Source organism: Psammomys obesus, unplaced genomic scaffold, assembly GCF_907164565.1.
Source record: "Psammomys obesus unplaced genomic scaffold, mPsaObe1.curated_primary_1811, whole genome shotgun sequence".
NCBI lineage: Eukaryota > Metazoa > Chordata > Mammalia > Rodentia > Muridae > Psammomys > Psammomys obesus.
The window spans coordinates 9,501,566-9,514,102 of record NW_026596120.1 but is presented as its reverse complement, the minus strand read 5'-3'; the positions used below and the strand labels follow the sequence as shown (position 1 = coordinate 9,514,102).

Here is a 12,537-nt window from a genome sequence, read left to right as displayed (position 1 = left end):
GGCTTGTCAAACACCCAGACCTATTTTCTTCAAAGGAAGAAAATAAATGGTGCCTGGTGACCTGAGTGCTGGAATGAATGTGTTCAAACAATAGTGATCTTTTGCTATTCTATTAGAAGCCAGCCTTCACCTGAATTTCCCCCAATCCTGAAAGCTGTTGAGGCCCTAATCCTGGGTTTTATCTCTCAGTGAACAAAATTAATCTCTATGAAAGATGCCACATGTACTTTGACTCCTCCACGGATGGAATCTACCCTTTTGCTTATCACAGACCCTTCCTCCCTAGGCCCTAGCCCTGAGTTCGGTTATCAGCCAATAGAACTCCTTCTTTTTGTAAAGGTCACAGGTGCTTTGGTACTTTGCCAGGGAGTTTCTACCAAGGTATGCCTAGAGCTTTGTTGTGGTAACTGCTAATGGAAAACCTTTTCACAAAGTTTTACTATGCTTATATGCATTAAGAATAAACTACGAGGTCAAACTCTGGAAGTTCTGACCCAGTGCCTTGCACAGATAGTCTCCCAGCAGGCCTTGAGGTTTGAGGGGTCTCTGACAGTTACCTACCTGCACAACTATGTCCCAGGGTCCATAAAGAGTTCTTCACTCTGACTTCACCAAACTGTTTCCTTTAAATCAACATGGCCTCAGCTCCCACACACTCACCCACCACATCCCTTTGCTTTCTAGTGCTTTCCTTCCTACGCTCTCCCTGTGTTCTTCCTATAAGAACGCCAGCACCTAGCCCAAGTTTCAGGACCACTCAGAGGTCAAAAGAAGTCTGAATAGAATGATGGTTGGCAATCAGTAGAACAATACTGGCAATGAGTTGAGTTGATAATGGCCAGAGCCCAGGGATGAGAACATGGACTCATCATAATGTTCCCTTCATTTGTACATGTGTGAAATTGTCCATAAAGAAGAGTGTCAAACCTCTTTTTGTGGCAAACACAAAGGTGTTTAAAATGGCTGCTTTTCTCTTAGGGTGATAAAACTGCTATTCAAATACAAAGAATGAAATTGGCTGAGTGTAGTTCAACTACACTCAGCTCAGGTTTCATGTAGCTCCAGGATGCTCCAGCCAATGACAAAACAGTGCAGTTATAAAGGCTTGGGGACTCCACAGTAGCAGTCCTGGCTCTGAAGCGCCTCTGTGAGGGGCCTGCATTGCTGTCCGGGTCCTCCTGTTTTCTGCCTGTGGTGATAAGAATGGCTCCCATAGGTTCACAGATTTGAAGCCTTGGTCGCCAGGGAGTGGCACTATTTGAAAGGATTAGGAGGTATGGCCTTACTGGAGGAGGTGTGGCCTTGTGGGAGGAAGTGTGTCACTAGGGATGGACTTTGAAGTTTCAGAAGCCCAAGTCAGGCCCAGTAAATCTCTCTCTTCCTGCTGCCTGCACCATGTCTGCCTGCATGCTCATGCTTCCCACCATGATGACAATGGACTAAACCCCTGTAACTGTTAAGCCACCCCCAGTTAAATGCCTTCCTTTATAAGAGTTGCCATGGACACAGTGGCTCTTCACGGCAACAGAAAACTGACTAAAACATGCATCGTACTTTTTCCACTTTCTAGTGCATTCTGTAACCTTCTGCTAGATCTCATTTTTTTTGCCACCTTTACCTTACCCGGGTAAAGTGCCTCAGTAAAACTGGCTGTGTTATTACAGCGTGGTAACTGCATCCCAAAGGCCCCAAACCAGCACTGAGTGGGAGCTCCCCCCTCACCACCTTCAATTTCCACAAAGCTTGACAAAATAATAAAGAACAGAGAGGTGTATACATCCGTCTGTATTTAAACGTTTACTATAATAAATAAATGTTTTCGCACTTAAAAAAAAAAATACAATCTAAGCCGTACGCCACCATGTGCACCTTTAATCCCTGAACTTGGGAGGTAGAGGCAGGAAGATCTCTTGAGTTTGGAGCCATCCTGGTCTATAGACAGAGTTCAAAGATAGCCACGGCTACACAGTGAAACCCTGTCTCAAAAAAAAAAAAAAAAAAAAATTTCCAACCCCTCTCCCTGCAAAATTACAGTCAACGTATAAAAAACTCGGTGTCAGAAATGGTTTCAAAAATTAAATTCTTGATCCTATGAGGATAAGAGGCTTCATCCAAATTCCTCTTTCTTCTTGACCATGAACAAGCTCCACCAGGGATCACAATTCTGAGAACTTCTCCAAGGTCATCCTGGGCTGGGTTGAATGGTGTCCTGGTTGGTTTTCAATATCAATTTGTCACAACTGAGAACTGTCCAAGAGGAGAGCCTCAGTAGAAGAAGTGCTTTGAGGGTGATGTCTATGAGGGATTGTCCTGACTGTTCACAGCAACAGAAATGAACTACGACAGGCAGCCTCTCCCATGCTCCCATGACACTCTATTACGACACAAACACTCCATTACTATGCCTGGCCCTCTATACCTCCTCCCTCTGTCTGCACCCCACCTCAGTAGTGAGAAGCTAGACACTCCACCACAGAGGAGGATAACTGAGAACTGACTCAGGACCCATCTCCATGGTGACCTGCAGATTACAAAAGACTCAGAAACAGCAACTCCTTTCAGTCTGGGCTAGACATAGGGATCATGGAAGAAACACTTGGAGGTACTGTTACAACTCTTCTCACATTTACACAAGGAATCGCACCAGGACCCAGCCTTTTCTTTTGGGTAGCCACAGGACCCTATTCCTCTGACATTGCAGTCCTTACAGGGAATGAGTAGAGGTCCTGCCCATCTCCTGTTATGCTTCTCTTTAAGAGAAAAACTTCTTGGCTGTTGGTGAGAGCAAGAGGCCTAACAGACTCTTCCATTGGGATGAACCCAGCCAGGCAACTAGGCTAAGCCCTCTGGCAAACATAGGCAGAATCACCAGCCAGGAATCCTGGGTCGTGATCCAGAACTCCAAGGAGTAGCATCAACCTTTTCTGGGAGCTTTGAGAAGGGCAAAGGCTTTGGCTTTCCTCTCTTGTCCAGGTCCTGAGAAAGATCTTCCAAAGACGAGATCTCTAAGTCACTCTCATCCTCAGAAAGCTGCAGAGATAGAAGAGAAGACGAAATGGATTTTAATAAATGCAGGAAGGTGGCAGAGAGCTCAGCAGCACCCATGGGAGAAATGGGGGAAAGTGTTGATTCAGAGGAAAGCAACCAGGAGAGGTGACTCCTCATCCTGCCTTCCAAGCTCCCTGCCTGTGAAAGCCTGCTCCAGAGACTCAGGGCCACAGTGATGGGAACAGCTCTGGCATCCTACTAATGAGCCCAAGGCAAACACCTTGGAGAGGTTCATGTGTAGATAAGGTTGCTCATGCTGGCATTTAAACTCCGGCAGCATTCATGCTCACAGTATCAACTACCTGTGTTAGACTATTCATGTTTATTCACAACAGAGAAAGAGGGAGAGCCTGAAGAATCTTTACATGGCACCGTGATGAAACCAACACAGCATGTAATAAAAAGGTTGATACGGGTAATATTACAAGCAGGTTTTTAGCGCCTCACAAGGCTCTGGAATCCCACAGCCTTGAACTTCTGAAGCTCTTGAACTTCTGAGTTCTTAGCCAAAAGGACCCTTCCTCACAGACTAATGCTCAGAGCAGCCTGGTAAACACTGAACTTGAGAGGAGATGGGGAGTAACAGGGCAGCCTGGAATGGATCTGGGCTGCAGCTGATGGGAAAACTAAAGCCTGCTGGGGGACCAGGCTACATCCAGATCACAGAAACAGCCCAGGCCAGGAGTTTCCATCCATGGTTCTCTGCGCTTCTGCTGGATGCCTGGGCCTTGGCTTTGACATGTGACACTCCATGGATTTCATCCTGGCACGTAAGAAGATACCATCTAGGGCCTAGACAGCACCTCTGTCTGTTTTGGACTGTTGGTGCTCTTTCTCAATAGAGAACAGGAGAATTTGGGGCTCTTTACATAAATTCTAAGATAAGCCAAGCACATTGTGTGATTAAAAAAAAAAAAAAAAAAAGTAGGTGGATGGTCTGACTATAAAAAAGTGAGGGACTACAGGTCAAGTAGCTTAATGACAGGGCCTGCTTAGCAGGTGAGAAGTGCTCACATGAGCGCTGAGTCTACAAATCCCATGGCAGCTACAGCATGAGGGAGGCCAGGCCATCAAGATATGTAGGGATTAGGCACCCCCCACCTTGAGTACTTGGAACGTAGGTGTACATTTCCCTGTGCTGTGTGGCACCACTCTGATGCCCACCCCAGGTGGACAGTGCTTACATCCAGCCCTCTGTTGGGGTCTTCGGGCAAGTAAAGGCTGGGGAGAGGCCCAACTATGGAAGACCCAGCACAAGAAGACAGCAGCCACCACAGGAGGCTCTTGAAGGTGGGAGACTAGGAACTACACCTCCTCAGAAAGTGCTTATATCATGAACCCAAAGGCTTTTTAAACACTAACATGGGCACAGAAAAAATTTTCCAGTGGTCATCTTTCTACACATACAGGAATGAAGGAAACATTACATGCAATGTCCTTGACAGGACATGTCAAAGCTGATTCCTCCTCAGCCTTTCCCTAACCTTTTCACCCCCAGGGCCCTCAGATTTGAAGCTGGCTCTCTATGGAATGGCGGCCCATCTTCAAGCATCCTACCTGAGACTTCCTTGCTGGTGTGGAAGCCGGCTGAAGGGCAGCGTTGGGCCTTAAAAACACACTGACCCCTCCAGAGGGCTTCTTCACTGGAGTTTCAAGCTGCTTCTCGAGGTTTTTGACCATTGACTGCACCAGTGTTCCTGGAAAGGGGACAAGTAGCCATGTCAGTGGAACAAGCCTGGAGAATGACTGCTTTGTCCCTTTGGACCATACCTAGGCTCCAGTGTGGACAGATGGAGTAGAGAGAGAGCCAGAAGAAAGGATTAGCACCACCCCTCCTCCAAAGAGGGAAAAGGAGGCAGAGAAGGTCCAGATTAATACTATAGCCTGGTTTCAAGAATGCCTTGATAGATTCATTCCGGGGTGACATTTTGCAGGTGTGGTGAAAGACAGAAGGGGGGACCTCACTGGAAGAAGTAGGTTACTGTGGGCATGTCCTGGCCTTTCCCTGTGCTCCTTTATCTAGTTCCTGTCTGGCAGGATGTGTTAGGCTCCAGAGATCCCCTACAAAGATGGATGGGCTGGCATCTGAGAAACCATGCACCAAAATAAAGAATTCCTCTTTTCAAGTTTTTCTTGGGTATTTTAGTCACAGTAATGTGTCTTCCTTCAACACCTCTACCCACAGACAAACAGAGATCAAATATTATTATCACAGGAACAATTTCCTGTTAATTCCATGCAGGAAACAGGAGTTAGCCAGTAACTCAGATCATCAATGGACCCCAATTCATGGTAAACCAAGACAAGCAGAAGCAAAGCATGAATGTCACACAGCTCTTTGGATTCAAATGCTCAGAGTGTCTGCAGATTTTTAGAGCTATAATAGCCGTTGGATTATGGATCTGGGCTCAGTGGTTAACAGTGTCTCATCTGCAGAGGACCTGAGTTTGGTTACCATCAGTCGGCTCACACGCACCTGTAACTCCAGCTTCAAGGGCTCCAACCCCCTCTTGTGGCCTCCACGGGTTATCTGCACTCACTTGCACACATACCCACTTAACACATAATTAAAATTAAAATGAGTCTTTAAAAGACAGAAATGTTTATTACATTCCTAATATGTGCCAAACACTGTGTTCTTTGACCTCTTATTAATTGTCTTGTTAAAATAGGTCATCTTGCAACAAAGAAACCAGTTACACAAGGACAGGCAGGGAGTAACAGGGTCAGAACTGTATCAGAAGACTTTTAACTCCCAGCCCCATCATCTCGCCTGCCCATCATCCCACCTGTGGCGGCATCAAGCCTCCAGCTAGTCCTGACGGGTTGGCAGGCTTGGACTGGGCTGCAGGCATGAAGAAGCATCGCAGAGTCTGTTAAGACAAGCGCTCACAAGACTGCAAACCCCTGAGCTCTCTCCTTCTGCCTCTCCTTTGCAAAATCAAACCTATAAGTTCCACATTCTCCTGCTCAGCCTGGGCTGAGAAACACAACCTAAGCCAGAGGCCTCGCTTCTGTCGGTAGCTTTATAAAGGGACCTCGAAAGACTGGGAGCAGATGCCGTTACTCTGGGAAGAGAAATGCTCAATGCCTCACTGAAATGACGTACTACGTACAGCACAATAAGTTCAGAGAATAATTCACTCTAACTACCAGCACCCTTAGCTTAGGTCTCTGTAAAGTCCTTTTCAACAGCAAGTTGCATCCCTGCCTATCTCTAAAGAGAATGTCAAAGAACAGGTTCTTTCCCACAGATAAAATGCTGCTGTGGCCAAACCAACACCAAAAGGCTGCCTGATTCTCCCAAACAGCCCCAAAAGGCAGCTATACCTTAGATGGCCCTGTCTACTGACAAGAACATGGAAGACAAAAGGGGTGAGGGAGCTCCCCGAAACCCCCAATATTTAGAAAACTCAGTGACAAAACCCCCACCCAAATAACCCCCACCCAAGTCTAACTTCCTCCTGGCATTTCTGAGACAATGAAGAAGTGCCAGTCAGAAACCCTGTTCCAGGACACAGAGAATCTAGGGCTGGAGAAGGACTCACCTGAGGAAGCCAGCCCACCTGAGTCCTTGCCAGAGGGCTGGGCACTCTCCTCTGAGGTCTCAGAATCAGACCAGCCCCAGTTGTCCTCCGGCTTGGGTGTCGACCTGGAAGGAACTTTCGGGGGCTGAAGAGACACGCGTTGCACAATGTCTCCCTCTGGCTCCTCCTCAGAACTGAAAGGGGGGGTGCTGCTGCAAGATGAAATGAAGGGAACAGGGGTCCGAAAGAAACATTTTAAAAGCCAGACTTAGCCCAGAGCCACCCCCGCTCCTCTCTCAGGCAAATCGTAAAGCTCAGAAGGCCTGAGGTCCCACTTTCCACTGCAGCTATGGGCTGGAGGGAGAGATGGGAAGTGGGGGGGGGGGGTCTGCCTTGACCAGGACTGAAGGATTCCCAGGCTCTTCTCAGAAGCTCATGTTGAACGCTACTTGTCTGTCCCCATCCCTCCCCCGCAACGCAGAGAGCTCTGAGGCCAGAGGGCACCAATCAGACCCTACAAGAGGCCAAAATCTAGAGCTCACTCACCTCAGCCCGGGCCCAGGGGAAATGGGCGTACTGGAAGGTCCATGTGCTCTGGGACGTGGAATGGGGGTGGACACCTGGGTGAGGCCAGGGCCAGGGCTGCTCTGGCTCTGAAGGGCTGGCGCAGAAGGTTCTGCTGGCTTGGACGGCAGTGCCACATTCAGGCTCCTGGTCTTTGGCCGGGCTTCCCTTGCAGCCAGTGTGATCCTCAGGCTTTTGACTGAGACACAGAAAGGAATGATTTGCAGAACATGCCAGTGCTGGCTGGGCCTGTGGCCGTGAAATACTGTAGAAGAAAGTCTCACACCAGAGAGGATCGAGTCACAAGACACTGACAATTGCCCAACACCGTGAGTCCCTCGGCCAGGACCAGGCTCCAGTTTTCTCAGAGAATGGGAGAGTCAGGGTCACGCCTTACAGAAGACCAGAGAGGTCAGCCAGACTGAGGATCCAGGCCGACTTTGCTTACAACCTGCACTACTCAAAGCCTTAATTGCAAGAGGCCCTGCAGGAAGACTCTGCTGCCACCAGAGGTCGCTGCAGGACTACAGGACTACCAACAGCTGCCAGGCCCTTTCGACTCACAGGCCAAGATACCACCCGTGTTTTCCACATGGCATCGCGACCCATGAGCAGACAGGGAGCCCAGGGATGCTTATTCTTGGAGAGAAAGCGCATCCCAGGCAGCCAGAGTAAGTGCTTTCCATGAAACTTACATGTATGCACTGAGTTCACAGAGAAGTGTTTTTTACTGCTGTAGCTCAAGAGCAAAAATGTCTGTGGACAGGAACTAACGGCTTAACAGCTACTGTGTCCCGGACACTAAGCGAAGCTCTTGGCACATCTTTGTGATACCCACAGATCTTCAGGCTTTACAGAGACTGAAGGAACTGGCCCTCATCTCCATAGAATGAATAGACAGGTGCAAATCCGGTCGCCCATCCTTCGCTGCCTCCACTACAATCTCCCAAGCAAGAGGCGTGGTCTAAGCCAGTGGTTCTCAACCTTCCTAATGCTACAACCCTTTAATACAGTTCATGATATGGTGACCCCCAACCATGAAATTATTTCATTGCTACTTCATTGTAATTTTGCTACTGTTAGGAATCATGATGTAAATATCTGATATTCAGGATATGTGACACACGGCCCCTGCGGAAGGGTCGTTCAACTCCCCCACCAAAGGGGTCACGACCCACATGTTGAGAACTTCCTAGACTTTATGTAGATAGAGGAGAGCACTGACACAGGGCTTGTGGGAAATGTGAGGGTAAGTGGACTCGGCGCAGGAAGGAAGGGTCTTCAAAGTGTCGTAAAAATACATCTCTTATCTTACTTGAACCCCAAAGCTAGGGAAGGGGCAGCTGGGAAAGGTAAGGCCCTCTCCTGGCTTTCTGAGGACAGCAACTGGGGAAAGAAGAAAGAAAAGACAGCCTTCCTTTCTCCTGAAAACCACAGCTCCGGGGACACTTCCATTCTTCCTACCCTCCCTCTCCTGACTGTCTAGCATCCCTGTGTCTGGCTGACTCACACCTCCCAGTGCTCGCTGCTTTCTCATGGGACAGGGCAGGTCTTGGTAGAAAGTGAGGCAAACCAGATACTGAGCTAAGCATACAGACATTTGGGCAAATGAGCAAAGGAATCTAATGTCAGATACAATTGGAGAAAGCCACCTGTTTGTCAGTGATGTCTGAAAGATATGTCCTTTCTTTAGAAACTTCAAAGTCAGAAAGCTGAGTGAGGACGGAGCTTCTCAGAGAATCACATAATTTTTTTTTTACCATATTCTTATACTACCTTCCTGCTATCTCTTTAACATGATATGTTAACACTTTTTAACATAAAATACCTGCTTTATATCTACACAGGAAATAATTCTATTACCTCACATGATTGCTAGGCTAGGAATTTTTTTTTTCCCAATCCATGTGAAGAAAAAAAAGATGTTAAACAGTTGGTCTGTGTACCAACTAAAACCATCTCTAATGTCCCTAGAGTGACAAAGGCTGCACTTGGCAAACTTTATTTGCCCAAAAGGCTCAGCTTTGTGCCCAAGGCAGGATTGGCACCCTCCTGGTCATGTGTGTCCATGACAGAGGAAATGACATGAAGGAACCTGGGCATTCTTTACTTCTCCACCAAAATCTCAACCCAACCCCACCTCTGACTCTGTTTCCCCCATAGAGGACCTCAGACTCATTCACCCTTGAGGATTCACAAGCTCAGTTCATCAGAAAAGTATCCCAGCGGAAGGAGCTCCCCCCACCTCAGCCTGAGTGGAGTCCTCGCCTAGGGTCAGGTCGTGGTCTCAAAGCTAGGCCTGCCGTCGGCTCACCTGGAGGCTGGCCATCTGGCTGGGACACCACAGCTGTACTCTCCCATCTCTTCTTCACCCGGCTGCTCACTTCCGTATTGAGTTTCTCCCTCAGCCTCAGAAATTCCCGGAAGCTTCGGGCTGTCTGCTCCCGTTGGGTTTGCAGCAGGGACTCCAGGTGTCGGAGAGTCTGAGCTGAAATTCCTTTCGTGTCCTGGAGGAGACAAGAGTTCACCCTTGCCTACACAGGCTCCCACCTCCTCTCCCTAGAGCTGCTGATACAGAGGCACCGGCATGTTGGAGGGGTGAGGTGGGAACAGAAAAGGTGAGCCTCAGCCACTACAAAAAGTGTGAGAGTGAGTCCCGGGTTTGGAAGCTCTATCACAATGCACAACACAGGCTTAGGCAAAGGGCCGAATCCCAATTCAAGCCACATCACACAGATGGGGCATTCTTTCCCAGCATTCAATTGAATCCCAGGGTGAGAGCATGGCCTGCTTCATTTTGCACCTCCTGGCACAGCCGTGTTCTACCTGCTTAACGGCGTTTTGGAAAACCGGAATGCTAAGACCAGTGTGCACTACTAGAGGTTTGGTGGGTTTTTGCCACCCATCCAGAGTCCAAGAGAGAGCTTGGAGACATCCAAACCCCGGGTGAAGATTTAGCAAAATCAGACATTTTTAATCAAGACTGAACAGGGCAGAGAGTGGATTAAGCAGGCCAGTCTCAGACAGCATCTTTACAAAACTAAACCTAGCTGTCTGGGTTTGTTTTGCTTGCTTTTCTAATCTTCCTCACTGAGATGCAAATTGTATGTTCAACGCTGCGAAGGGTGGCAACTCTGATAACATGGTGGGCCTCTATTTACTAACAGACGTCTCTGATGCCCATAACAGCAACAGCCAGGCTCTACCCACGCATGTATGGGAATAGCCACGTGATCCATACATAAACAGTGGACTCAGAAATAGACACTTATGCAAACGGGACTGCCATAAACCAGACTGGGCCAACCGCATGCCCTCTATCAGAGATGTGGCTAGAGACAAGGGGAAAAGTAACCAATTAGCAGAGAACATGGTAGGGATGAGGACTTGGAGGAGAGAGGCGAGAAGTCTCCACTGCTAAGAGGTGACAAAAGCTGTCCCCTGACATCAACGAGCACAGGAACAACTGACTCTGCAAGAACAATACATCACCTCTCTAGGGGAGAACACTTCCTGTCTTCATTGTAAGTCTCAGCCCTTAAAACAGTACCTACTACTGTAGTGTCATTGATTCCAGCACCCTGAAAGCTGAGGCAGGAAGGCTTTAGTGAGTTCAAGGCCAGCCTGAGATGCATACCAAGACCCCCATCTTTAAGCACATGATTAAATGGCTAACTCAACAGTGGCCCAGGAACTGACCCTCCTTATCCCCATGCCTTCCAGCTTCTCTTCCAGGGTGTCCTCCAGGATGGGCCGGAACTGCTTCAGCCAAGTAGGGTTGTTCCTCAGAGCTGCTAGCACCTTCCGCTGCTCATCACGGGAGCCCTCCAGCTCTGCAGCAGGAGACAGTAAGCAAGGTCAGTACTCCCTCCTGAGACCACCATCCCGAGAGCCCTGCTGTCCCCGCCAGTGACCCCCAGGCCCCAGAATGAGTTCAGAGCAGACCACTCCTTCATGTCCACCCCTGAGCCAGAAGATGAGACGTGGGTGTCACCATCTCAGAGTCACCACCCACCTTCTACATTCCCATCTCCTGCCAGTCTGGACCTCCCAGGACGGGGTTCAGTCAGTCTCGAGACAGGTCAACTGGAATTAACTTGTCCCCTGGACGCCACTCTGGTCTCTGATTACCTCAGCCCGACCTCCACCTCTTCTGCCACTGAACTCTCCTACCACTCAATCTGGTTCCATTCTAAGCCGGATTAAAGGGCAGCCATGATCAACCCTTCAAGTTTCCTAAGTCAGTCTTCCCTCCTACTGCGTAGTATATTGGAATTACTTGAGCTACAAATGCAAGGACCTGAACCCTCCCAAGTCAATCCCACCCACATGTCTCGGAGGGGTCCTGGAATCTATTTTTTTCCTGTGCACTGATGATTCTGACAGAGGTGAGTCCTATACTGCACTCTAAGGAATAGGAAAACAAGTAGTTATAATAAAATGTGCTAACTGCTACAGAGGGCCGGTCCAAGGCAAAAGAAGCTGTCCCAGGCGCATTCCTCATGACCTGTAGGGCAGTGCTTCCCAAGCTTCCTAATACTGTCATGCTTTAATACAGTTATTTCCTCGTGTTGTGGTGAGCCCCAACCACAAAATTATTCCATTGCTACTTTGTAACTGTGATTTTACTACTGTTATAAACTGCAATGTAAGTATCTGATAGGCAGGCTATCTGATATGTGGCCCTGTGGAAGGGTCATTCAGCCCCACCCCCAGGGGTCAAGACCCACAGATGGAGAACCATTGAGCTAATGGTTTAATTAAGGCAAAACCTACAGGAGGATGGGCAACGGACAGCAGCTACACCACCGAAGACAGATTCCCTCCTCCCAGCTACTGCTAACCACTTAGAGATCTCCAGCGAGGGGCAGGGTCTCTCAGAGTTAACTCTCAGGCTCTCTGTGGAGGTCTCATGTGGATAACTGCAGCCGCGGAGCGTGCAGGAGGCCATGTTGTGCCTAGAGGACAGCGCTCCACAGTAAGTGTGGGCAGAACGGCGCTGGATGCGGATGACATAGAGAAACTCATCCCGTCTCCTCCAAGGAACTTATGGGCCATCACGGTGACCCCAAAGCCGGCTACACGCTAAAGCCACCCAAGCTAATTATGTCAAAATTAGCGAGAAGGAGTCAGAGAGCTTAGCTTTTATTTCAAACCCCCTCAGCTGTGCTTCCAAACCTCATCACCCCATAATCCGTAAGGTTTGGCAACTCTGAGTTTCCTCTCCAAACCTACCGTGTCAGCAATTCTGCAGGTGAGGCCCTGTAATCTGTGTTCGGACACACTGACCAAGACACCCTCCTCGGGTAACTCTAAATAAATATACGCTGAGGCCCGCACCTCAACCAGGGCTACCACACTGAAACTGCCTGAGAAGGGTTAAATGCCACTAGCATGG

The 12,537-nt window shown here is 48.7% G+C and overlaps 1 protein-coding gene across 3 annotated transcripts in view; it reads right to left on the bottom strand.

The window, feature by feature from the left end:
* Positions 1–1,789: 1,789 nt before the first annotated feature.
* The window catches only part of Dzip1l (DAZ interacting zinc finger protein 1 like), a 34,527-nt gene continuing 23,779 nt past the window's right edge, over positions 1,790–12,537 (bottom strand). For 2 of the 3 annotated variants that reach the window (XM_055629687.1, XM_055629685.1), the window contains 6 exons: positions 10,839–10,972; positions 9,454–9,646; positions 7,122–7,338; positions 6,597–6,787; positions 4,606–4,745; positions 1,790–3,030 (listed from right to left, as the gene is read on the bottom strand). In XM_055629687.1, the coding sequence (XP_055485662.1) occupies positions 2,866–3,030; positions 4,606–4,745; positions 6,597–6,787; positions 7,122–7,338; positions 9,454–9,646; positions 10,839–10,972 (1,040 nt within the window). In that variant the 3' untranslated portion in view covers positions 1,790–2,865. The remainder of the gene's footprint in view (positions 3,031–4,605; positions 4,746–6,596; positions 6,788–7,121; positions 7,339–9,453; positions 9,647–10,838; positions 10,973–12,537) is intronic. The other variant, XM_055629686.1, reaches the window with a different exon arrangement.